General features: G+C 35.0%; 5 protein-coding genes across 6 annotated transcripts in view; 3 read left to right on the top strand and 2 right to left on the bottom strand.

Moving 5' to 3' along the window:
* The first annotated feature begins 801 nt into the window (after positions 1-801).
* Positions 802-1,962, top strand: LOC106110554. Its single transcript, XM_013292415.1, has 2 exons — positions 802-1,058; positions 1,375-1,962. Exon 2 carries the CDS (start codon positions 1,376-1,378, stop codon positions 1,934-1,936), a length of 561 nt encoding a protein of 186 aa, XP_013147869.1. The 5' UTR covers positions 802-1,058; position 1,375; the 3' UTR covers positions 1,937-1,962.
* A 3,020-nt stretch (positions 1,963-4,982) lies between these two features.
* Positions 4,983-15,337, top strand: LOC106110423 (venom carboxylesterase-6-like). Its single transcript, XM_013292285.1, has 10 exons — positions 4,983-5,189; positions 8,169-8,321; positions 9,845-9,989; positions 10,314-10,508; positions 10,909-11,105; positions 11,261-11,417; positions 11,629-11,801; positions 12,775-12,925; positions 13,810-13,936; positions 14,462-15,337. Exons 1-10 carry the CDS (start codon positions 5,010-5,012, stop codon positions 14,646-14,648), a joined length of 1,665 nt encoding a protein of 554 aa, XP_013147739.1. The 5' UTR covers positions 4,983-5,009; the 3' UTR covers positions 14,649-15,337.
* A 95-nt stretch (positions 15,338-15,432) lies between these two features.
* On the bottom strand, positions 15,433-16,886 carry LOC106110538 (alpha-(1,3)-fucosyltransferase C-like). Its single transcript, XM_013292399.1, has 2 exons — positions 15,919-16,886; positions 15,433-15,753 (listed from the first exon to the last, which is right to left on the bottom strand). The coding sequence occupies exons 1-2, from the start codon at positions 16,878-16,880 to the stop codon at positions 15,486-15,488; spliced, it is 1,230 nt and encodes a 409-aa protein (XP_013147853.1). The 5' UTR covers positions 16,881-16,886; the 3' UTR covers positions 15,433-15,485.
* A 1,386-nt stretch (positions 16,887-18,272) lies between these two features.
* LOC106110562 (guanine nucleotide-binding protein subunit beta-2) lies at positions 18,273-22,132 on the bottom strand. The gene is made up of 9 exons (XM_013292429.1): positions 22,055-22,132; positions 21,552-21,697; positions 20,824-20,957; positions 20,577-20,742; positions 20,323-20,408; positions 20,141-20,256; positions 19,857-19,983; positions 19,193-19,279; positions 18,273-18,767 (listed from the first exon to the last, which is right to left on the bottom strand). The coding sequence occupies exons 1-9, from the start codon at positions 22,121-22,123 to the stop codon at positions 18,661-18,663; spliced, it is 1,038 nt and encodes a 345-aa protein (XP_013147883.1). The 5' UTR covers positions 22,124-22,132; the 3' UTR covers positions 18,273-18,660.
* Positions 22,133-23,990: 1,858 nt separating this feature from the next.
* LOC106110636 (procollagen-lysine,2-oxoglutarate 5-dioxygenase 3) overlaps positions 23,991-26,514 on the top strand; it is a 13,637-nt gene continuing 11,113 nt past the window's right edge. The window contains exon 1 of one of the 2 annotated variants that reach the window (XM_013292526.1): positions 23,991-24,149. In XM_013292526.1, the coding sequence (XP_013147980.1) occupies positions 24,008-24,149 (142 nt within the window). In that variant the 5' untranslated portion in view covers positions 23,991-24,007. Of the gene's footprint in view, positions 24,150-25,350; positions 25,968-26,514 lie in introns of those variants that run through there. The other variant, XM_013292534.1, reaches the window with a different exon arrangement.

Below are 26,514 nucleotides of genomic sequence, written 5' to 3'. Positions count from 1 at the left end.
TCGTATTATAACTATAGGAGCTGATAAGTCTAAAACAGACCGGTGAGTCGAAATACTTATGCAGGTACAAAGTGAACTGATTCGTGCTGCTTCATGCATGCGAAGCGTGAGCTGATCTGCAGGTCATCAATTTTAGCTGTTCCGAGAGCTACGCTACACTGTTGCACTTGTTAATGTGTTTACAAAAAAAATTAAAGGTTAAGAGATAAGTTTAAAGTTTACTCATAAACAAGAAAATACACTCGCCCATAAAATTTACGTAGCGACATCTATTAAATATTTGTATAATTTTGATGAGTTCACTTGTCAATGTTGTGTCTGAATATAGATGGCGTCAGCCCATTCAAATTACAATTTTATGTTCAAAATCTACATAAAGCGAAAAATCAAGAAAAAAAATTAAAGAAGAAAAATAATGCTTTAGAATTCGCTTAAATAATTTTATTTATTTATTTTAAGATCGTAAAGTTTACTTTTTGTTCTTTCGTTAGTTGCTTTTAATGAAACTTAGTAAAGCGCCATCTTTTGTTAAATTAAGCTAACACAGTTATTTTAATTTTGTCTTGTGTTGAACAGATGGAGTTGTTTCATTACATTTTTCAATTTTATATTAATGATTTCGTATTTATTTTTTATATTTTTAGTAAATTTCTACTACTAATTAACAGTAAACTTGAGTAACAAAATGCCAAACATGGGGTTTTCGAATACGGTCTTCTCGCGATCTAAAACAGGCCGAAAAATTAAAATAAAACGATTTTAAAACAATTTGATTTTTATGTCTATTGGCAATGACTTAGGATGATATATATGTCATGGAATAAATTTTAATTATTTTCAATATTTGATGCCATAAAATGTACTGTGGATTTTAATGTTCCAAATTTTTTACGTTATCTATTTCGGATTTTTGTTTAATATGAAAAGGTCATTGACCTTAATGTTTTTTTGAGAGATTGTCGTAAAAGTGGTCAAATATATCTTTCGCCAAGTCAAATTTATTCATGTAAGAGAATAAATTATCTACCTATGGTCGTAGTGGAATCGGACATTTAAAGGTAATAATTTAGTATTTAGTAGGCAAGGTAGGCCGCCGCGTACTAATATAAAAACACAATAATTAGCATATGTTACCAAATCGAGTACCACAACCAACCAATCGTATATCGAATAGTTGCTGTATCTTATAGCCTCTCGGTAGTAAATGGATTTTTATTGATACACGAATTCTTGCGGTGAAGAATAGTTTTAAATCAATGTATGAATTTCTATTACTACACTCTTGAATACTAGTGAATACATGGCACACCCGTTCCCTGGTTATTATACATTTCCTAATGATGGTATTGTTACAATATTGTTTTTTTGTTGCAGTATGATTTGCAGTCAGTGCAGGAGGATTCTGAGGAGTGGTGAAGGTATCAGGTGTTCGGAATGCGACTCGAAGTACCACGTGGCGTGCGTGAGCGAGACTCAGGAGCTGCTGGAGAGCGGCGACCTCGGGTACCATTGGACGTGCGCGCTGTGCCAGCACCCCGCCGGCAAGTCAGAGGACAGGCTGCGCACCTCCTCGGGACACGTCCTCATGGCGATGAATACCATCTCGGAGAAGTTCGAAATGGTGAACAAGATCCAGCTGCCGAGGCTCAGCCACGACATACTGTACATCATGAATATTGCAGATCGGATCGCGAAACAGAACGAGAGTATACTCCGTACCCTGGAGGAGTTGAAGAACAGGCGAGAGGTGAAGACCAGCCACCAGCAGTTGACGTACAGGCGGCGGCACCTTAGCCTGATGCCGCGCACGAAGCACTCGGAGCAGCCGGTCGCCTCCGTGCTGCCGGGCGCTGACAAGTTGGCCAGGTATAGGACACGAAGGAGGCCTAATACCTTACAAGAAATGTTCTTTCTCCTTAATAAAAAGTTGCGTTAAACCCCAACAGAAGACTATTAAATTTATTTACCGTAAAAACCTATTTATTGTGCAAACTATGTTTAACAACTAACAACGAATCATGGTGGTACATGGTGGCATTCTGCAGAAAATTGCCACAAAACTTTACACTATTTGCGATAGAGGTAATAACATTTTGTAATTTTATTCTAACCTCGACTGATCTGTGATCTATGAATGATTTATGTAGCCTCTGAAATGTGTGACGATGCCGCAAATGTTGGACTGTGTGATCTCAAGAGGAATGTTTCGGTATTTCTGGAGAGTAGTAAAACTAGGGAACAGGGTCCATAGGAAATAGCCAAATGAATTTACCAAAACCAGATTCGTAATTAACTAAATAAAAATATTAGTAGTATTTTATCTAACCCTATGGCGTAGGGGCGTGATTCATTATAATACATGTCTCAGTAATGCTTTACTCCATATCGAGATCGTCGAATATAAAAAAGTATTGCTGCGTATTAAAACGGAATCCAAATTACATAACTAAAATTATATTTGCATACAATGTAATAGAAAATTTATTTATATGCATAATGGCGAGCCAAATTTCTGAGGCGTAATATTGAACTCTTTGTTTAAAGTTTAACAGAACCATATATATCAAGCTTTATCCTTAAATGGTGGATAAGCAGATACCTTCGGCAGCTAAAGTCTGTCAATATATGACTTTGGGACGCGCCTTTGTTTATTGTTTTATTAAGTACCTGTTTAGTTACGAGGATAACGTAATTACCGTGTTACATTGCTTGGCTTCTTTACTATCTTACTAATATAAAAGTTTAGATGGATGGATGATAGATGTTTGTGAGAGTTTGTAGCGTAAACGGCTGACCGGATTTCTATGAAATTTGGCATAGATGTAGAAGATAGTCTGGAAGAATACATAGGCTACTTTTTTTTTTTATTCCACGCGTAAGAAGTCGAGGGCGAAAGCTAGTATTTAAAAAATATTTACCATGTTTAAATCCATCTTTCATTGTATGAAGTACAGGTTTCCCACTTTAACAGAAGAACTAAGTTTATCGGTATCACACTTATCTATGTAGATAACTTTATTCAAGTAATTTTTAACCTTTAAGAAATAAATTATGTATTTTACGCGCCTGCATTTGTTAATAATATACGTGTTAGATGACATTAGGGTTAATAACGTAATTGAAGGCGATACGCGTTGCGGTCGCGGTTTAAAATATTACTTATGTAATACCATATACTCGCCCGGTGTAATACCACGACCACACAGACGACAGGCGTGAAGTGGAAGCAATTCCGCGTTTCGTCTGATGAGTGTGGTGCCGGAGGCCTAATTTTAGTCCCTTTCCCTTTCCACCCTTTTTCTTAAGAAGAAAGGATGGGAAGAAAAAGTGGATTTGACAGTGGAGGAGACGCATAGGAAGGAGAATTGTCCTATTTCTGTGCGTCTCCTCCTATGTCAATAAAGGGTAGGCAACGCATCTGCAATTGTGGATGTCTATGAGCTGCGGTCGCTTTCCTCCTTTTCGGTGGATTCAGGTGGTCGCTTGCTCGTTTGCCACTTTATATTATAAAAAAAGAGTTAACTTTTAGCAGTAAACAACATTAGTAAGATCTCGTGTTGATGCAATATATCATTATTTTGAAAAGAGCGAAAGGTCGTTGCTAATGTTGTTGAGAAATAATTCGAAGGCTTCGTTGGATCAAAAACAAATCATCAGTCGTGTTATGAATCTAAAAACGTTATCTCAACTTTACTGCGAAAGTCTTCAATACACATATTAATAGAGTTTAAGAATTATTAGTCTAAAAAACTTTTACACGGACATGTTTTCTCTCAGATAATAAAGCGGCCTAGTAAATGTCTGAGGTCATTGCACTTAGTAACCGGTTGGTTTTTCGAAAATATTTTGAATATACGGTTTTTTTTAATTGTATCTATTAATTTAATATAAAGCGGTTTTCTAGCCGAATGGTTTTCGGACGGATGTTCTGTCGTGATTTCTTTTTTGGTAAATTTCCGTATTCATGTTTAGAAGACAATATAACATTGGATATATATTTATAATCGATCATCGGAATGATTATAAAAATAGCGTAATATTATTACATACAAATTATCTATCCCTTTAATATTTACAGAAATGTATCCAACTAAACATTCGCATTTTTAATATTAGTAAGATGTGAAAGGATGAATGAATGTTTGTTACTTACGGATATCGATGAATCTAGACAGGCGTAGAACCTAATGCATATGGCAGAAAAATAATTAATTTTAAGCGTCTGTTCTTTCCCAGTAATATTTTCCTATTGTACTGAGAAATATTCAATCGGGGGTTTAGCCAGTCACTGGTCACTGCGCACGTCATGGCTTTGTAGTCTAAAAGTCGTTTTGTATGTATTTATTTATGTTATACTAATATTATTCGTCGCACAAAACCTTAAACAAATGTTAATATTTTTAGGAGATAAATTGTCGCCGCACACGGATTGTATCAAGTTGTTGGATTACGGCTACATTAAGGGACCCCTGTAAACAATTCTGAGTAAGGCAGTTCATGTACATTGACTCGCAATTCACAATTTACCTCCCCTCCTCGAGCCGGGCTGTTGACGACACTTGTAAAGTTGTTTACTTTGATCATAACTCAAGAGCGAAAGTACAGTAACCATCATCTTGACAAACGGTGAGAAATTCATCGCCCATCTGCAAGCGTTTACGAACTACGTCATTTTATAATTTCACTAATAACAGTCTAGTTTACTTAACAAATCGTCAGTTTGATGTGTACAACATTAATATTGTTTGTTCATCTATGATCACTTTAAATTTACTCTACATAATACAAGAAAAAACAGTTTAAATTACGATTTGATCCTACCCAATGTATTGCCAATACCCATCGAATATTCAATTACGTTTTGTTGTCAGTGTTCGTGGCTAGTATGATTATGAAAATACGGAGTTACTATTCTCACCGTGACAAATATCTAACGTATTTAAATACAAGGTGTTACCAAAGATTTCATTCAGTCCCACGCTTCCGTTAGCAACGGACGACGTTCAAATATGTATCTGACGTGTGTGTTAATGCTGTGTGCTGTTGTGTGGGCTGAAGATCAGCCTACGGTGACTACACCCTTAGGAGATCTCAAAGGGTACTTTCTGGAGACGAGAGGAGGCAGACAGATAGCCGCATTCACTAGTATACCGTACGCAAAACCCCCACTCAATGATTTGAGATTCAAGGTAAATTAGCCAGCGAAAAAAATAAAAAAAAGATAAATGAATAGTATTTTTTGTGAAATAATTTTTTACTTAAATTGTCTGATTTTGCGCGCGCAAATATTTTTTATCTGTGCATTTTAATTTCTTGTTTTGCAATGTTTTTAGTTACGATTGTTCTATTTCTATTTAAATATTTTCGCTTAGTTTTAATCTATTTTATTAGGCCAATGTTATTACATTTTACATTCTACAATCGAACACTATTCTGTAAAATTCTGTTATCTTAACAAGGATGAATAGTGTTAGGGTTTGAGCTTTACGTTAGAAGCGACTAGACTTTGAATTTCTTCTCCGATATGTGCAAGTTGCAATACGATGTTTTCCTTCACCGTAAGAAACGTAAACAGTACAATTTAATAACATCATTAAAACTATAATTATATACACTAGTTATGGTATAATTGACGCCACGTGTTTTCATTGTTATGCAACAATCATAGAAGTAGAGACATTGACCATATTAACTTGAAGCTACAACTTTGTTGGCGTAGATTAAAATTTAACTTGGTTTTGATGGAAACATAATTTTTATTAAAAAAAAAAACGAATAATACTAAAAATCTAATATATGTCTATAAAAAGTGTCATTTCTCAAGGTGTTTATTTTTGTTACGTCAGTGGAAGCTGACGGTGATTTTTTTGTGTTATTGTCAAAAGCCGTTTGTTGTCATACTGATATTTATCTTAATCCTTTTACCGCGTTATATCTTTTGTTGATAAAGGATCACTTAATTCGTGAATGTGCAAACAGTAATGTGAACTACTTTCATTGTTACGATAGATTAGATTACTGAAATGAAGTCGTGTAAATAGTATTATTAAGGATAATAAGCAACGTGATAACATTTGAAGTTACTAACGAAATTGCAATGGCTTAAATTCTCAAACAATAATCGATAGCAGCGCCTCACTCACGGACTCATCCTTGTTAGACTCAAGGACGGATCCAGCTTTGGCGCCAGAGGAGGGGGGGTCACATAGTCGTGGTCAAGTCAAGAGCTTTGCAAATTGACCCCCATGGCCTCACCCAATAACGAAATAAACATCGTTTACAATTCGCTTCTATAATCTGGCGTAATCTATTTTTTGTTCTTACCATTGTAACGACACTAATGACATCTAGCGACTAGAAATTAGAAAGTATAACGTCTAGAAACTGACTGGATGTTTAAAGTATTGAAACCTCTCACATCGATTTACTTCAAATTATACGACTAGGTCTTCGGTATACCATTTTAAATGTGACCGTTTGATTGTAAAATTTGACATTTTATATTACATCTAGTTCGTTAGTAAATTGATGAAACTATTAACATAATTCGACTAATGTACGTTTATGTAGCAATTGATTCTGTAATTAGAACATTTTAATTATACCCATATTAAATGTTAACGTGATTTATTATTATTTACGTGTTTGCGACAATACATAACGTAGTAACGTATGAATCAATACTATTACGTTTTACACGTGTGTTATCAAAACCGGTTCGGCCAGTTTTTAAACAGCCGTATTTTTAATCATGATGGTTAGTTTTTTTAAATCTAAACTAAAACCTTGAACTTTTCTGAATAATTTATAAGGTCTTCTGGTTTACGTTTTTTTGATTTTCTGAGTTTTTATTAATGGTTTTCGGCATAAAATCGTAGGCCTCTCAGCTGATGTTTTTATCAAGGTTTTTTTATTTACACGTTTCTGGAATTATAAAACAATCATTGTATAGTATTATTACATATTCATTTTAATTACATCAGATTACTATTATAACTGAGTTTCCTTATTTTGTATTTTTTACCTTAACATAATTTATGAAAAATTTCAAAGTCTAAAGGAAAATGACTAATGTTACTACAAATGTAAGTTGTATAAAAATATTACGTTCCGAAGTTTTCACTATTAAAAAAAAAACATTTTAATTACTACATATACTGCTATAAACTATTTTTTTCATATGCCATTACGGATTAGAATGACGTCTGTAATTTTCCGAGAATTTTCAACCTGTAGTAATCTGTAATAAATCTTTATATTAAAACAAAAACATACCTTTAAATGCCGTTTTTTAACTGATAATTCATTATTAATGATAATAAAGTAACACAGCGTTGTCAAAACATATTTTATGTCACCTGACGTATGTTTAATTAAAATTAAAGAAACCAAGTATTTTCGATAGTTATTATAACTCCTGTAATAGACAGTACGTTTTTTGGGCGTTAGGAAATTATTACCCTTGCTTCGGAAGCCTTTTTTAATCATTTTATAACAGTAGTAAATACAGCCTATATCACTCAGGAATAATGTACTATTCATACGGCGAAAGAATATTCGAAATCGGTGAAGTAGTTTTTGAGTCTATTCATTACAAACATCGCGTACTTACCCTGAACTTGGCAGTTGGATAACTCCAAACAAATTGCACAATATAGTCGTGTTGTGAATGTTAAAAAGAATACTAAGTTTTCCTTATCGACGTTACATCTTGTTAACTATCGCTTTAGTAAACATGATGCTAAAAATGATGTTATTCGATTATGTACTTTCATAAAATGTATAAAGGTATATTTTGCGTCATCATATACATTCCGAGAAAAATAAAATTGTTTCTTTGTAACATAGTAATTAGGTTAATTATAATATTGGTAGTTCAGTTGTTGATAGTTGATTTACTAACAGTCTAGGATACCTCAAGAGCAAAACAAAATTGAATTTTCCTTAATTCTAACTATTTATTTTACAATTTAGAAATATGTTTATGGTGTTACAATTTTGTAAGGCAATAAAAAAAAATCACATATAGATAAAACCAAACGTTTTATAGGACTACATTGTACGAACTGAATTTTAAAATGCAATACGTTTTAACTCTTTGAGATGGCACCTTAGAACCATGAGTATTCTTGTGGATAACGTGCCAACTTATTATAGATTTTTTGTAGGCACCCCAACCTATAGAGCCTTGGGAAGGAACCCTGGACGCAACGATGACAAGTCCCGTGTGCGTCCAGCGCAACCCGTACACCCGGCAGAAGGAGGTGGTGGGGCAGGAAGATTGCTTGTACCTCAACATTTACACACCGCTTACGGGAAATGTAAGTTTTGTTTATTCATACAAAATTCTTGTTAGTAACACAAAAATAAAATATTTTTACCATGACAATCAATTGACTGAACGAATTTTAAAATCACTGGCCATAGCCAGTATCAGGGCTAGCCCACTGGTCTCCCTCAGCTTGCCTCATACTTTATAGTCGTCAGTATCCGCACGCATTTGTACGGAACTGACGATGCAAAAATATCTAACTAATTTTCCAGCTAGAAATCTACATATTAGACCATGATAGTCCAATGAGTGATTAAGCCTTCGCCTCACGAACTCCTTATTATCAGACGAGAAGATAATTGATAGTGACTTGAAAATTTCTACAGCGCCATCTATGAATAAAACAGTGGAAAACGCTTTTCATATTTTTGCTGTAGTAGAAATTGTAAAACACTGTTAAGGTGATGTCGCAAAAATTATGATAAAGAGAGACGAAATTGTCATCCAAAAGTCAAGTGCACAAGTCATTCATCATCATATATTCATCACTGTTAGCAAATGACGGCTTTGTTGAAGTCACACTGGACTAGGTAGACATTATTAATTTTAGATTAAAATCTCATAAAATTGAGGATAATAATAAATAAAAAATAAAATAGATAAATAAAAAAGTAGGTGTATTAAAGTAATTTAAATTAGAAGTTTGAATTTTTGCATGGAAGTTTGTTAAAGAGCTTCTAGCTACGAATCTCTGCGCAGAACGCACTGTTAAGTACAGGGAAATGGGGTGAGGATACTGCGCAGTGCGCCGATGGCCTTAAGCCGCCATTTTACTACATAACCTCTGATGGATATTCTAAAAGGGATAGAGTACAGTCTGAAATAACATTTTAGAATTGTCATTGTTTTTACAAGCTTTTTATGTATGTGTTTGTTCGGGTGGAATCTTGCTACTTAATTTTGTACCAGACAAGTGATTGTGATGATTATTCATACGTGTGTAAATAGAGTGATAATGTAATGTTATGATGACATGATGCTGGTTTGATTATGGAGCTGGAAGGTGACCATAGTATCTTCACAATGAGACGATACAACCTCAAGAAGTTTCACCTTGTTAAATGGTCCCGTACGTAAAGTTATGAAAATGTAATTTTTAAAATAATACTAAAAGCTGTAAGCCTGTTTTTAAAGAGTTTATCGCATTCCATATATTATTAATCATTAACTCCACAACAATAGACAGCTTGTTTTTAATTCTAAACAGACGAAGTCGCGGGAAAACACTAGTAATAGAAATAACAACAAAACTTTTGAATTAATTAAATATACTCGTAATAAGTCAGGGTAAACTCGACGGCTGTCTTATGTCAAAAGAATTGATAACTTAACCTGAAAGCTTAATTTACTTATCACTTAATCTGACCTCAGTATTAAGATTTGCAATGCCCATAGATCGTTATATTGTGAATTATTCATTTGTATCCAGAGGTTTATTTGATGTATAAATTGTTAAAATTATTAACATTTTTGCATTACAGTTGATAATTTAGAAGTTGAAATGTTTTACAGGAAATAGACTCTGGCCGTCTCCTTCCCGTGATGGTGTTCATCCATGGCGGGGGCTGGATGTGCGGAGACGCTACCACACAGATGTACGGGCCCGACTACCTCCTCGACAGGGATGTTCTCCTAGTAGCCATGAACTATAGACTCGGTGAGAACACTTAAAACAACCAAAAGTATTAACAATAATTTATTGAATTAATCAAACGCACCATATGTATTACTCAAATTGCATGCTGTTTACTTAATATGCTAAGTAAGCTTGACTACTCAGTTTACTGCAAGCACGTGCATGCATGTTGACAGGTTAATTGAACAATTAAACAAAATATGATAATTGACTATACGGAAAATATCAGTGATAGCGTTATTGGGATAGATGTTTTTGATTAAGGTAAATACACCCCCAGTAATTTAATATTTAGTCAAGCACTAACGAAAAGAGATCTAAGCTAACTAATAATACTTTTCGCAGGCCCCCTCGGATTCCTATCAACACAAGACGAGCAGTGTCCCGGCAACAACGGCCTCAAGGACCAACAGGAGGCGCTACGCTTCATACAGAAGATAATCCACAGCTTCGGTGGTGACAAGGATTCAGTGACAATCTTTGGGGAGAGCGCTGGTGGCGCTAGTGTGCACTATCACATGCTGTCAAAGACAAGTGTAGGTGAGTATACAACTACAGGCTTTCTTTGAACACAAAAACGATTTTACAAAGTTAATTCTTCTACAAAAATTTACATTTATAGTTTGACAAAGTATATATCAGATAAATAACATTAATAATGTAACTTATTAAGTAATTTGCATAAAGATTAAATATAATAGAATGCAAAGTTATAGTTACAATGTTTTAGTTTCTATTGATTAGCTCTGATATAAACTAACAAATTGCTTAGTGCATAACAATTTGCATACGCAAGCAAATCATAAAGTCACCTTTTGATATGACAATATAATTGTTTAATAATTAATTCAATTCTAGTTAAGGAACGATCACAATTAATGCCTGCCTTGGATTTTTAGGTACTTAGATTTTTATACGAAAATTAACATTGTCACTTCAGGTCTATTTCACAAAGGCATCTCGGAGTCGGGTACCGCGCTGGTGCCTTGGGCAGAAGCGCCCCCTGGGGAGGCTCTGCGGAATGCTTTCCGTCTCGCCAAATTCCTGGACTGTCCACAAGCGCCCTCTGACGTCATGCTCGACTGTCTCCGCACTAGAGACAGCTACGATATTATCAATACAGAATTTAAATTCTACGTAAGTAATTTGATTAGATTAGAACCTAGAATTGTTCTTATTTGTGCCAATATTTCTGGTATAACTAAAATTAATTTTGTAAACGATTTCGAAGAATTCAGCGCATTATTTACGTCATAGAAGATAGATAAAATTTTGTGACATATATTTTTCAGGAGTGGGACTACGAACCAATGACCCCATTCAAGGCAGTGGCGGAGCCCGACTTGCCCGGTGCCTTCCTGACCGCCAGCCCACGGAAAACGCCGTCCGTTGCCGCTGTACCCTGGATGACTGGCCTCACTAAAGATGAAGGATGCTTGAAGTCTGTCTGTGAGTTATTCCTTATCTTAATTAGTCCTTTTATGTGATAATCATGACAATAGCCTCATTATGTGAAAAGCAACGATGTTATTCGACGATGTTTTATCAATGATTGTTGATACGCTACTTTAAATCGTAAATGAGTTGTTAGTGACTACGAAGATTTAAGATATCTTTGTGCAAGTATGTTTTCTTTTATCATTAATGACTTTTTCTTCAGGGATAACGGCCAACTCGAGCAGGTACCAGGAGTTCATATCCGCCTTCGAGGCGATAGCTCCAGTGACGTTTTATTACGACAACTCTCCGTACGCTGACGTCATCACCGATCGCATCAAAGACGTTTACTTCAACGGCGGCGGACAGGAGGAGATCAAGTCCGGGATACTTGAAGTAAGTATTTTATCTATGGTTTAATAAATATGCAACTAATATTTTGCTGAGTGGTCTAAAGATTGTAATGTCTCTCGTTTAGTGTTTAGTCGCTCTTGTCTTTATTTGCCAATTGGCGCAGGCCCGCCGTAAACGAGCAACGCACACTGACGGCACACCTAGGAGGGCAATTTGACCAATTCATTATAATTAAAAGTGAATCCTTCCTTATATTGCGGTGTACTTAATAGATTACACGTATCTTTTTATTGCTATTTAAAATCGCCTAAATTTTCAATAAATATTTTTTAACACTAATTTGCATAAAATAACACTAATTGTTAAATTGTGCTTATTACAATAAAACAGTCAAAACCAAATCCGAATCAATCGAGTCGTTTTTAAGATTAGCGCCCACAAACACACAGACAAAGCAAAAAGTGTTAAGACTTAGTTTAATTTTAATGCGCTAACTCGTGTACGTTATTTTAATTTAGGCATGTGGAATGTCTCATAACCCTGCCTCTTACCCAAAAGATAGGGTATCTTTTAAAAAAAGAAAATAGAGGTCCCATAGAAAAATGTTGACAAGTATCCAAGAGTAATAAGTTGCAAGGAGCGGAAAAGTTTGGTATTGAACTTGGACCTCGACAAAGTTAACGGTGGGTCTGCTGGGCGTTTTCAGAAGGGTTAGAAGTAGAAAACCTGCCCCTCCTACAGAGTCCAAGAATGAAAAATAGATTTAAAAACTAGTTTAAATTAGACCTATTAAGCTGACACCTAGCCTTGATCATCGTCTGGCGATGCCTGTCGTTGTTGGCTATTCACTCTTTATTCCTTTACGTCGATGATATTTTATTTATTTATTTTATCAATCGCATGATTAATAAATAAACAAAAACTTTTGCAGTTATGCATTGATATAATGTAAGTAATTAATCTGATGTATTCAGTTTAGCTTTTTACCTTATTTCTATCTATTAATACGTTTCAGATCTACACGGATTCCTACTTCGCGTACCCAGCATTGGAAGCTATCGAATTAACGTTCAATTATACGAAGAATCCAGTGTTCCTCTACGAGCTCACTTACAGAGCTACGAACAGTTTCTCGCAGATATTCGGTGACGAGGAAGGCGACTATGGTTAGTTAACAAAATCCTTTTTAAAATCTTACCCTGTATCCTGTCGGCGCCTCATAATGATGGCGTGAACAACTTTTTGAAATTACCCCTAACATATAGATAAACATGACAATTATGAGAAAAAAAATAAAAATTACCCGCTACAACGCACCAACAGTCGTATGCGCTGAATATCTCTAAAATAAGTAATTTACCTATGTAATATAGACTCTTGTAGCATTGTGTCGTGCGCGTGGCCTCCCCTCGAGGCTCCCGCCTCCATACAGTCGTTTCAGGCGCCGTCAGCGCCAGCGCACATTGGGCTTTCATAGACAAATTCACTTGATGTTTTGCATATCTCTTTTTTTGCTTGAACCTGCTGTGTATGAGTAGACATATACGTTATACCGGAAAAATAAATACAGATGAATTAAGCTCTTCCTTATTTTGGGAACTCGGTCAAAAATTTGGGAAATTGTTTGAATTTGAAACATAAATTGGCGATAACTCAGATACGCCTTATTTTCTCTTAGACCATATTTGTATGTAACTATTAACTCATACAAAACTCATTCATGTAAAAAAGAAGTATGTAAAATATCAGATGAATTTGTCTATGAAGGCCCAAATAATTGTTCAATGTGCGGCGCCCGCGCACAGCTATCTCGCTCATTCGGTAGCTAGAGGAAAAGCGATCAAAGCCGAGGCGTTCAGGTTGAAGCAGTCAAGTGATTATAAGAAATAATATACTTTTAATTGCATCAAAAAAAACTTATAATACGTTACCAAAACTGTCTTTAACGTATGAAATATAACTTAACATATCATAATTTGAAAATGTTTCTGATGCAATAACTAAATTTCAACTTATGGTTAGTAAATACAATCAATCTACTTTATTTTAGGTATATGTCACGCTGACGAGCTGATGCATCTGTTCCCTATTCACTTCCTCTCGAAGCCATTCTCCGAAGAGGACAGGAGGATCAGTGAACTGATCATAACTATGTGGACCAATTTTGCCACCACCGGGTAAGATCTACTGCACACTTTGAATAGTTTTCACACAACAGTGAAGTAGACAGAGACAGTTCTCGTTATGAAGTAAAGAAATTTAAATTCAACATGATATGACTATTCAGAACGGTGCCGGTGATTTGATGATTGTGTTTAAAAAATCATATAGTTTCCTAGATCATAATTCGATTGATCGGTTCCTTAGAGATCCCGGAACTCTCTTGTTTTTTACTTGAGGATGACCACCGACGTGGTTTAAGTTGGTCAAATCTCCTATTACCCTGGCTTCCCCCCTGAGGACAAGTTATCTAAGACTTCCCTCCGAAGACTAAAAAAAAAATTTTGAATCGATATAGAAATCCCAACTTGTCTATAGGTACTCCTAGATATCCGACTAATCGGAAATCAATACATTATTTTGTTGCGTGAAATAATTTCGCATGCATTATTCTAAAAAACTTTAAAGGACAATACTAATTATTACATAGAACTTTATACACTGGATAAGGAAAATACGTAACAAAGTTTTTATTATTTCAGTGACCCGAACAAACCAAACAAGCTGCCATTTAAATGGGAACCAGCAACCAGCAGCAAGAGAATGGAATATCTAGAGATCGGAAGCAAACAGAAGATGAGAAATAACCTGGCATCGCGCTCCAGGGTCTGGGGATCTCTGCCACTGTGGCACACCATACGAACGAGGAAGTTCATTGACGAACTATAGACCTTTAAGTCGAATATACTCCCTCTGAAGGCAAGTTTACACTTCTTAAAGCAAGTTTACACTTCTTAAGGCAAGTTTACACTTGTTAAGGCAAGTTTACACCTCTTAAGGCAAGATTACACTTGTTAAGGCATGTTTACACATCTTAAGGCAAATACACCTTTAAAGGCAAGGTTACACTTTTTAAGGCAAATTTATATCGTTTAAAGCAAGTGTATAATTTCACTCCAATTTAGGTGCATTAACATAAGAAAATGATTAATAAGTGATTTACGAACAATATTGTTTTTTTTAATGTGAACCTAAGTTATGATTTGATGAAATTATTTACATCTAGTTTATAAGTTCTATATTAGTTCTGATTAAAAAATAAAGATTATTTATAACCTAAATTATATTTTACTTGTTTCGAATAAATACGCACTGTCTTTGCACCACTAGTTTACCACAATGTTAAATTAGCTCAAGTCAATCAGTTCTATATATACAACCAGCTGATCAGGATTGGCTTCATCCACATCACATTATTATTGTTTACATTCCGTTAAACTTTCAATTATAAGTGACAAAATTCAAATGCACAAATGACAACGAAGACCCTTTACATTGGCTGAGAATTGTTTGAGTGACCATGGCAAACTTACTTCTTTGCTTCTATTGAAAAAAATGAAAATGACAAAGTTTACCCTCTAAGTTTAACAGTGTTAAAATATATATTACGTAACTGTAGGGATTTTAAAAAATGGGAATTACTCAAAAAATGTTTATAAACAAAAACGTGCGTTTTAACGCTTTATTTAATTAAGTATAGATATGTAGTTAGTAAGTAATCGAGAATTATTTACATTTATCTTTCTCGTTCCACCAACTTTTGAAGTTCGTTTTGCGCATGTCATTGTCAAATCGATATTTGTTGGCGGCGGCGCAAAGGTTGCAGAAGTTGTCGGAGTCCGGGGACTCGTCGTGTGCGTGATAGGAGTAGTGGTTCCTCCACCTGAAGAACTTCTGGTACTGCGAGGGGCTGTGCATCAACTCGAACATCCTTCGCGCCAGACCCTCGGGCCCGTACTCTTGCGCATTCAAATACGCATTGGCTGGTAAGAATCTGTAGGAATTTTGCATATATTTTACAAAAAAGCAACGTTATTATTTCATTTCGAAATACGTTTTGGAAAGAAAATGAATTATTTTTAAATAGTTAAACCAAGACAAAATTACAAAGCTGCTTAGAACATGATATACCTATGGTTAGTATCTTGTTAGATGTTACCTCGTGTAGTTGGCTCCGCCGAAGACGACTGGTACAGCGTCGTGCTTCAGCCCGTGTAGCAGTATGTCTGTCACATAGTCTTCGCTCAAGGCACTCTCGAACGCTAAGTAAAAGAAATAATCTTTCTCCAACATCTCAAGACACCTCCCCATTATAATTCTTGGACAATTTAGTTTACCACAATCTCCATAAATGTCTACTTCTAAATTATATTCCGCTAAGTAAACTTCCAACTCCTTAACGAAGTTCTCTCTTTGACTGTCCGTTTTGCAATTGGACGCAAACCAAGCAGCGATTTTCGTTTTTGATCTCAACTTCATTATAAAGGCACTATCTACGGGCAACATATTTTCAGGTTTTATCCAATTCATATCCTTTTGAGGTCCGATAATTTTCCCCTTCACATCTCTGATGACGAGGTATCTCCAGATTACATCCGAGTCTAGTTTGTACGTCCATGTCCAGTTGAAATAGTTATTCCACATATCGTTGCAGACAGGTAGACTGGAGGAAGCGTCGCCGCTCACGAACACGAATTTTTGGTGTTGGTATCGTTCTTTGGGTAAATGTTTTGAATTTTCAAAATAATTCATGTCCGGACTGTCGAATAAGACGACGCTAAATCCGGAGAATGAGTTCAGGATATTGCTGTTGTCGGTGATGTAACAGTTCGACCAGACGCAGCTCTTCATTACAAACAGTCGTGAACCCTCCACGAACTCTATCATTTTGTTAGTAGGATTTACCCAACGGACGATATATCTCAAGTTTCCGTCGTAAGGTATAAAATTAGTCGGTTGGTTTTCATCTTCTTGAAATAATTCGCTGTTCACGTCCAATTTTTTCGTTTTATGTTTGAAATGTAAACGACAGAATATCACAACTATTAATACAGAGATCATTAGTGCGTAACATAATTTTGTTAGCTTTGTTGGTATAAACAGTCTTTTGAAAAAGAACATTGTCGTTCGGAGGTGGTTCGTATAATGACAAGAGTTGTAGGGACTTGGTGACTGAGATGTGTTTACGAAATGCCGTTGCTCGGAAAATCATTTGTTTTGCAACACAATGTAGATACTGCAGTGCGCTATGTCCGATGTGCTTCTTGGTATCGTTCATCAAGCATTCTGATCGACATAATATTTGTATTTTATGTAAAATTTTGATGAGGACATAACGGTTTCGACTGTCTTATATTTATCAAAATATTGTAAGGTTAAAGAGGATTCTGTCTCTGCTAATTCAATCGTCGTTTAAAATGAATTATTACGTTATGAATAAACTAGATATTAACCGCGACTTCGTCCGCATAGATTTAAAAAAAACAATAATGAGTAACCTATGTAATCTTCCCGACTATCATCTACATATAAGCCATATCGAGATTAGTTCAGCCGTTTAGGCTACAAACTCTAACAAACATCCATCCATCCTAACTTACGCATCTAAAATATTAGTAAAATTAGTGAGAAGTAAGATTATCATTTATTTAAATTTAAGTTTTTAATTTAGATGATTTAATGAAAATCGCTAGAAATTTTCAATCTTCTATCTCTATCCACACCGAAGTTACAGCGGTGTCAAATGTGCTCTGAAGCGCTTCGAGAAAAGAGTGTTTGCTGTGCTTTCCTCGGCAGGTGTATTGCCGCGCACCTAGATACTCCTGCTACAAAACTATGATTATTGTTATATTTTATGCTACATAATGGGGTGGTTTCCTGTGTTTAGTGTTTTTTATTTACTTATTAAGCAAAGATTTAAAAAAAAATTGCTATTTGTTTCACAAAGGCGCGTCAGGAATGACAATTTTATAACATTGCTAATTGGTAAAAGCCAAGGGCCTTAGACTGGGAATGGCAGGAAGACAAATGAAACATAAGAAACACTTTATTAATTAAATAATTTATTACTAAGTAAAATACTATTTTATTTAATAAACGCAGTGATGCTAAATTTAAAACTTAATACTATAGTATTTAATTATAAACCTTGATTAAATGAATGCTATGTTTATGGATATTTCATAATTTAAATTACAAACACTTGTAGATATATATCTGTTAATACTTATGAAATTGTTAATAAATATATTAAAAGACTAGCTGTTTCCCGTGCGACTTCATCCGCATGAAATTATGAAAATTTTATTTTATTGTTTACAAATGTCAAAATGATGACAACCTTGCGTCCTTGATGTTGGCAGCAACTTATGGTCTCTTTCCCACATTAGGGTTTTTATCCAAAATATTCACTCCCTAAGTTTAATGGCGTTAAAATATATAGCCTAAAGCGTTACGCAAGTGTTGGGCTTTTTATTAAAAAAAGAATTATTAAAAAATGTGCTGTAATTGCTGACATCTTAGGGAACAAAGAATTATGTGTTTACGTTTTATTATATTAGTGTAGGTGACAAACGCATACATTCTAAGAGCCTTACTTTCATACTTGTAAAATATAGTATTATAAATCTAAATATATACTAGAGCGGAACATTCTGGAATAGACTTATGTTGTTATTCTAATAATTCAATAACTAAATGTAACATGGCTTATTTATTTTTATAGCGATATCAATTAAAATTCACCCGTACGTCTCCGAACATGAGGGAGTTTTAAAATTAATTTTAATACAACAAAAATAAATCATCTCACATTTATATGTAGACAGAGAATATGAGATATAATGGTTTTCATTATTTTAAAAGTAAGTCATTTATTTCATTTTTTAGGTTTTTAAACTTTTTATCCCCAAACGCGCACGCTTTGATCCCAGGAGCAGCTCGCCATAGCTATCCCATTGGGGGCAACAGAGATAGATGTTACCCTATTCTCGTGCCCGTTGAGGGTACCTGGAAATTATTATGATATATTACTGAAATACTTAATACTAGTAAAAACATCTGTTTTTAGTTTTTCAAACTGATCAAGAGAAATGGATGTTTTCGACTCTGAATACTTATGCTCTTAATTACAATTAATTTCAATGTACAAGCATGTTTTTTTACTATTATTCTGTAAAGTTTTTTAATGTACAAGGCGATATGAATTTTCGAGACTGCCCCACGCCCTAGAGAGATAAACATCCCTTTAACCCATACAGATACCTAAAAACGACTTGTCTACATGTTTTAAGCATTCTCTTTGGAATAAAAAAAAGTTTTATTACTAGCCCCGATTGATAACCAGTTTTTCCCTCTTGATTATCAGATCAACCTGCCCACCCCGTAAATCATCTGGCGATGACCATAGACAACAATAGTTGTGTACCACATACCTGTGTGAGCTACTTTCAACGTGTCCCACGAATGAACGGCATTGTCATCGGAGCCAGCTAACAGATATCTCCCGCTTAGAGACAGAGCTGGAATTAAAAGTAATAAATACACTTATGTTTGAAATGAAATCTCAAATTGTTTAAATTTATATAAAAAAATTATGTACATCTGTATCTGACGTTAAAATATCTATATTTTTTTTATTTATAGTACATTTTGTTCGCTTCATTGGCAATGAAGAAAACAAGACAATTGTTTAGGACAGCTGTCTCAGAGTGTACTCAGCAGGGACACGTGTTTGCCAACGATTTGCGTCACAAACTACCTTTACATAACTTTGGAAATGTCACTTTGTAACAAGGGTAGAGGGACAGTAAATGTCATACTAAAACAATATGTACTTCATTTTTATTTGTATAAGTATTTTATTGTATGTACTAGGTATTTTATATTTAAAAACAACGAATGAATTAAATATATGTAAAACTTATCTTAATAAAGTAAGATAAAAAAAATAAAAAAGGGGACAGTATAAATTTTTACGACAATAATACCTAAATACCAAATACGAATGCATAATTATGAGTAACGCTAAGGGCACCCCTCTTACTTCAATAATGCCAGCCTAATCTACATTTGACGATTTAAAATATTGGTACTAACCACAGCTAGTAAAGCCGCTGTTCCCCGGCGGAGTGTAGTGACCCAACTGCTGGTCGCTGCGAAGGTCGAAAAGTCTCGCTGTCTTATCCTCTGAAGCGGTCGCGAAGGCTTGTCCACTCGGATGGTACTTCAGGTGTACAATTATACATTAGTTATACGTTAAAAGTCTGAGATACAAGTAAACTGAACTGCCCATACAGAATTTAAGTATCTATCATCAAGACTTCCATAAATTGTATAATTCCTGATCGAATGTATAGTACGGTCTAGAATTTTATACTCACACAAACGCTGTTCACGTCCGCGTCGTGTCCGAAGAACGTCTGCTTGGCCTTCTCGTCCCTAACGTCCCACAGCTTGCAGGTGCGGTCGACGGAACCCGTTATGTATGTCTTCATATCTAAACATTAAATAAAATAAAGTGTTGATGCACTTCGTAAGTATCTTTCTGAGCTATTCCTTTTACCTGGTCCTAAGGAGATGGTGACGACGTCACCGGCGTGCGCGTTGAAGTCCATCTCTCGTTTGCCGGCTTCCAAATCCCAAACGCATCTAAAGATATTTAACTTCAATTATCATTAATAGTTTAGGAACGACAGAACTTAGGGCCTGAGATACTTTTAAGTTTTATCAAATTAAATGAAATTCAAGTTACACCAGCGTTTACCTTATAAAATTTGACATGACAAAATTCAAATAGCAATACGTAAACAGACTGACATCTTCATATCCCCGGAGCCGGTGAGGATGTGGGTGTCGTCGAGGAAGCGGCAGGAGCTGAGGAAGCCCTCGTAGCCGGCCAGCTCGCGCACCATCTTGGCCGCGCCAGTCGCGTCGCGGTTGTTCACATCGTACACCGTGCACATATTGTCCATGCCGCCGCACGCTAACATAATACAATCAAAAAGCTGAATACGTAATTTTAGATTTGGTGGAATATGAGATGAGGCTCATCTACGATTCTTACCGACAAAGTTGCCCGAAGGAGCGAAGGCGACGCTCATCACCCAAGCGGAGCGCAGAGGTATGACCTGCACCTTGTTGCCGCTCCACGTGTCCCAAATAATCAGCTTGCCGTCCAGTGACCCGGTCACACAGTGCCTATAAACATGAATCTTATAGCTATAGCGAAACGACCAATTTATCTGACATGTAATGGGTATGACCAATAAACATGGGTTGTGCAAACCTCGAGCTGCGTTGATACAGCAATGAACTACTGTTTACTTTTAAAATGACATAATTCAATTTTTAACTACCCATCTATAAATGAATGTCGTGGACTACATGCAGGTATTATGCATGGAAACTATGATCACCTTTCGCTAATCCTGTTTAAAGCAGCTTTAATCCATCACGAGTGTATATTTGAAATACGTAATACTCGTATATGATACGTTACATTACAATCCAATTAATGATTGACATATTGACTACACATGATATAGTTAAATTATTTAAAACTGTATATAATACAAACAGCACCAGGACATAACATCGTGCAGGAGCCGCGCGTTATAAAAACTTTAATTACACGAATTCAATATAATTATTTAATGTACATATCAAAACAAACGGACGTCGTTTAAATGGACGGTGCATTGAATAATGTTCATTGCACGACAGACATGGGCATACCGAGCCCTTTACGTAACAAATAATTGGAAAACTTATTGAGATGATTAGACAACTAACCTGGAATCCCCACTGTAGTGTACCGAATTCACCTTGTTGATGTGACCTTTAAGAGTCTTCTTTGTGACGAATCGTATCTTAGGCACGTCTCCCATGTCACCACATTTCTCTGCGAGTTTTGCATCTGCAACCTTTTCTTGCGCTGCCTACCAAAAAAATATAATAGCAATTTTACAACTAAGCTCATGTTCTTTTTATCTGCAGAAAATTTTCTAAAGATTAAGTGAAATAATTAGCTAATAAAAATAGGTCGTAGAGAAGTGGAATATACACTCACGATAAAGTCACATAGTCTTGAACAATTGAGTTGCAACAACTAAATTAGCAGTTCATAGCTGAACGACGGAAGCTGACAAGCCACGAAATGTTCCGTGACTCACAACTCATGCAAATCATATCTTTATGCAGATACAAATAGAACTGATCTATGAACACCGGCTTGTAGATCATCATATATTTATTATATATGCTTAGGTACAAGCCATGATGTGAGTACGAAATACCTTAGCCTGAGCAATCAAATCTGTGAGTTCCTTCTTCAGTGCTGTCGTCTCTGGATCGTCTTTCGGCATTTTGTTTGATGTGTAAGCGACTGTAGTTACTAGAAGACTGACTACTTCTAAAGTAGGAGTGGAATTGTTCGTTTCTGTCCCTAATCCCATTGCAGTAATTGGATTCTAATTTACTGAAGCTTCACATGTGCCTCCTCTTACAACATATATGCATCATTAAATGTTTTGTTATTGAAAATATTTATTGTTATTTATTGAAACTATTGGCTACATTGGCCAAAATTCAAATAAAGTGTTTTTATCACAAATGGATTTATGCTTTGTTAACATTAATTTTAACCGTGTATCACTTTCATTCATCCGCGCAATTTTTTCTTTTAAAATATCAAGTTTGCTGTTAGTTTCCAGTGCTATATCTGTACGAAATACTATTGTTAACACTGTTAATTTAACTAATTGGAATGAGACAATATGATTACCGGCAACGTAATTGTATTAAGGAGGTTAATTATTAGAGAGGAGAGAGATAGTATATACGACTCCTGACATAAGCAGCTCAAAGCTAATCAGAAAAAAAACACTTTGACCAACATCAACGGTATACAATTATTGTATAGAATTATTCAGCGAAGCGTAACCATCGAGTAATACTTTCACCTAACCTTTTTGTCATCGCTACGGTTATTCTGATCTATTTTTTAGCAAGTTAATTTTCAAGCTTTACGGATTTCTCTCGCAGTAACGGTAGTGTTACAATATTTAACTACTGTCAATTGTTTAGGTCAATCAACTTTCGAGATATCAACTAACGAGATACCGCTGTAAAAGGTCATTATTTACAAGAAGTACTTTTACATTTTTTCAAAATAACTATTGAGTGAAATAAAGTATTAAGGGTTCGTTTACACTGTAGAAAAGTTTATGAAAATATCGTGTTCTCAGATATAGAATGAATAGGAGAATGGAATAGCTGAAAGTTAGGTAATTACTACGAACAAGACCTCATTAATGGTAGCTAGACCTAGCCAAGATCATCCGATGTCTTACTGTCATATTAATAAATTAACCTAAACCCCTTTTTATTTATGATTAAGATATAATTTTATATTCGTAATATACGTTACATCTGGTTTTCACAATTCGTTTAAGATCCTTATTGACAGATTACCAGGCGCATGTATTAATTTTAGCTTTTTATAGTCAGTTTAAGTGATAAGAAAAAAATATTGTTATTCATAACTAAACGATAAGAGACGCTCAGTAAAATATTACATATTCTAGTTATATTTATAGTTACACGAGCTGTTGCCCGCGATTTCATCCGCGCGGTATTAGAAAACATAAACATAACTATATATAACAAAAAGCTACGTGTCCCTCGGGAATCGGACATTTCTCGGGGATGAACCTCATCCCATGTGTACTCCAGACTTTGTTTTATATCTGTGCCAAATTTCAAAAGAATATATTTAACCATTGCAGAATGTTCGAGTAATCATTAAAAAACTAAATTAATGAATCCCACAGGAACTGTAACTATTCCCGGGATAAAAAGTACCCTATGTGTTCTTCCAGACTATGCTCTAAACCTGTGCCAAATTACATGGAGATCCGTTCAGCCGTTTAGGCTACAAACGTTAACAAACATCCATCCATCCATCCATCTAAACTTTCGCATTTATAATATTAGTAAGTAAACATATACATACAAAATTTCTTTTAATTTCCAATTGTCGTTAAATTTATCAGCCTTTCTCTGGACGTTTCGCATCAACGATTCGATAGTTTTCAATTTGGTTCACTTTCATTTTACTGAATATAACGATGTCTCGTTTTTCTTACATAAACGACAAATAAAACGTAGCCCTGAACATTTTAGTAAGCAACTTGATAAAGTAAATCGTGCCCGGTTTGCATTCGTTCGGCAAATGCCCGATAGTAAAGATGTCCGGTAAACGAACTGAACTAATTTTAAAATTATTTTTATTGTTAATTTATCTGAATGTTACAAACGGATCAGAGGAAGGATACTGCACTAAAGATTCAGAAGATCCTGGCTGTAAAAAACGAAACTTTTTTCATAAAGGTACATAACTTTTGTTTTTTTAATTGCTGTGCGATTTTTTTTTTATAATTTTATGTTGAATCATCTATTTCGAAACATTGTCTATTAAACAGATTTTGTGTTTTTTTTTATTTTCATTGATAGAGAATGTATGAAGTAATTACCACTTTTAAATTTTTCGTAGTTTTTTTCATTCTTAGAAAATACTAATTGTTTTCATATCATTTTGTGACTCTTACAATTTTCAACTTTTCCAAAATCAGAAATCGAACCCGCGACAACATTGCCGTGTCGCTTTGGTTTGAAAACTTTTAGGTTATACATTAACGCACTAGATGGAGCTATCCATATATTTCTAACGCCTTTTAGTAAAAAGATACGCGAAATCACATTACATGATCATTAGAAATTTCATTTAAAATTTCTAGAATCATTAATTTATTTTTCAATTACAACTTTAAGGGCCTGTTCCACCACTGGCTGATACAGGCTCAGATGACATAAAATTGAGGTCACTGTCAGATAAGGAAACAAAATCCGATATTTCCATCACATATTTTATATGTTGGATTGTTATCAAACAATTTAAAATATGGTGGGACAGACCTTTAGAGTTATACCTACTTTTGGTTTAAATTTAAAATTTTGGCGTTGACGATAGATTGACAAGCGGTGAGGTCTCGAACTAACAAATAGAGATAGAAACATCAACAGACAGCCGCATTTAATTCGGAAAGAAGAAAAAGCTGTTAGTTCCAAGCAGCTACCCGGCTAAATTAATAAGCCAACCAAAAATGAGTAGTGCTGTCCGTGTAAAATGTATTTCGATATCGCTATCACCAGCTGGATGAAATATAAATGCCTTAAATGTTTGAGAACACACAAAGTATAAATAAAACTAAACACTTAAATATATTAAAACATTCATGTGTTTAGCTTCAAAAAAAATTCCCTATTTTGTAAGCTTTTAAATTAATTACATCGATCTCATTCATAGTATTTTTTCTCGTAATGATTTATTATAATACCATAATTTTATTTATTTGAAAAGAAATTATACGTTTACAAAATTCCGGTTATCGATAACAAATTGATCCCACAGCACTGATGAGCACACATCAGTTTGACAGCTGTCAAGTCAATCAATTTTTTAATAATCCGTGTACAAGCAAAGGGATTTGTTTGTACATGGAATATCGGGTCGTACATTATCGGGCCGTACATTATAGGGACCCATAACAATAATACAATTCCAATTAAAGTGCCGGTAGATAAAACATACTGATAGTGCCTTTATATGTAACGTTCCGTACTGCTTCTCTAAATCTAGTTAATTTAATAATTTACAAAGTATTTGTTATTAAATACATCAATATGATGTGATTTTTTGTCTAAATTTACAGTGAACCCGATCGACCTCTGATTTAGTCGCGGTAGCTGGTAGCTAGGCGTTGTCTAGACGTTGCCAAACCGAAGGGGTGACGCCCCAATTGTATATGATTCTGTATAATAGTAGATGTAATAAATCAATGCATCGAGATTTGGACATTAAAACACATGCGCGGGGAAACTAGCTTGGACCGGGAGCGGACGGTCGAGCGACGGGCGCAGCCGCGCAGTCCGAAGCGCTCCGCTGTTACCACTGGGTGTGTTCGTTCGTGATGAATTTTGTTCTGATATGTCACCCCAAGAATATCATACTGGTCCCTCATATCTAATATAAAGTGTTAGTTTGTCGCGCGGGTGTTGATTAGAACATTGTACCGGCGTCAGTTTCCGGCAAAATGAAGACGTTACTATTGCTTTCCTTTCTATTCCTGGGATATGCAGCAGCCCTTGGTATGTATGGAATATATCCTGATGCTATTAATAACGTATTTTTGTCATATTTTTTTTTAGTAATGTACACATATTCTATACATGAGTCCATTTGTTTTTCTGATTTATGCTAAAATAATTTTTGTTCCCAAATATAACAATATTGGTCGGAACAAATATTGGACACAGAAGTATGGAATAGGCAATTTAACTAAAGACATCTAGGTCATCAATTTAAGATCTGCCGAGCAATGCTTTATTGATACAAACCATAAATTATTGATTGACATTACAAGCTGTTGGGAACTTCTATATTGTTTGTGATACTTACTGAAATAAGATTTTTTTATTTTGTACCACCTAATATTATTTAAATTTCATTGTTAAATAGTTTATTTTTAGCATAGTCAGTAAATATTATATTAAACAATTAACTCTGGGTAACTGTATGATATGAAAATGGAAATTAACCATACAATCCAACAATAAGGTACTATTTTCAATATCAGATTGAAATTATAACAAAGAAAGGAGTTAAAATGTCTAGGGCGTGGCATGGAGGGTGGGG

Source organism: Papilio polytes, unplaced genomic scaffold (assembly GCF_000836215.1).
Source record: "Papilio polytes unplaced genomic scaffold, Ppol_1.0 DF824437.1, whole genome shotgun sequence".
Classification (NCBI taxonomy): domain Eukaryota; kingdom Metazoa; phylum Arthropoda; class Insecta; order Lepidoptera; family Papilionidae; genus Papilio; species Papilio polytes.
This window is presented reverse-complemented; position numbering and strand designations above follow the sequence as displayed.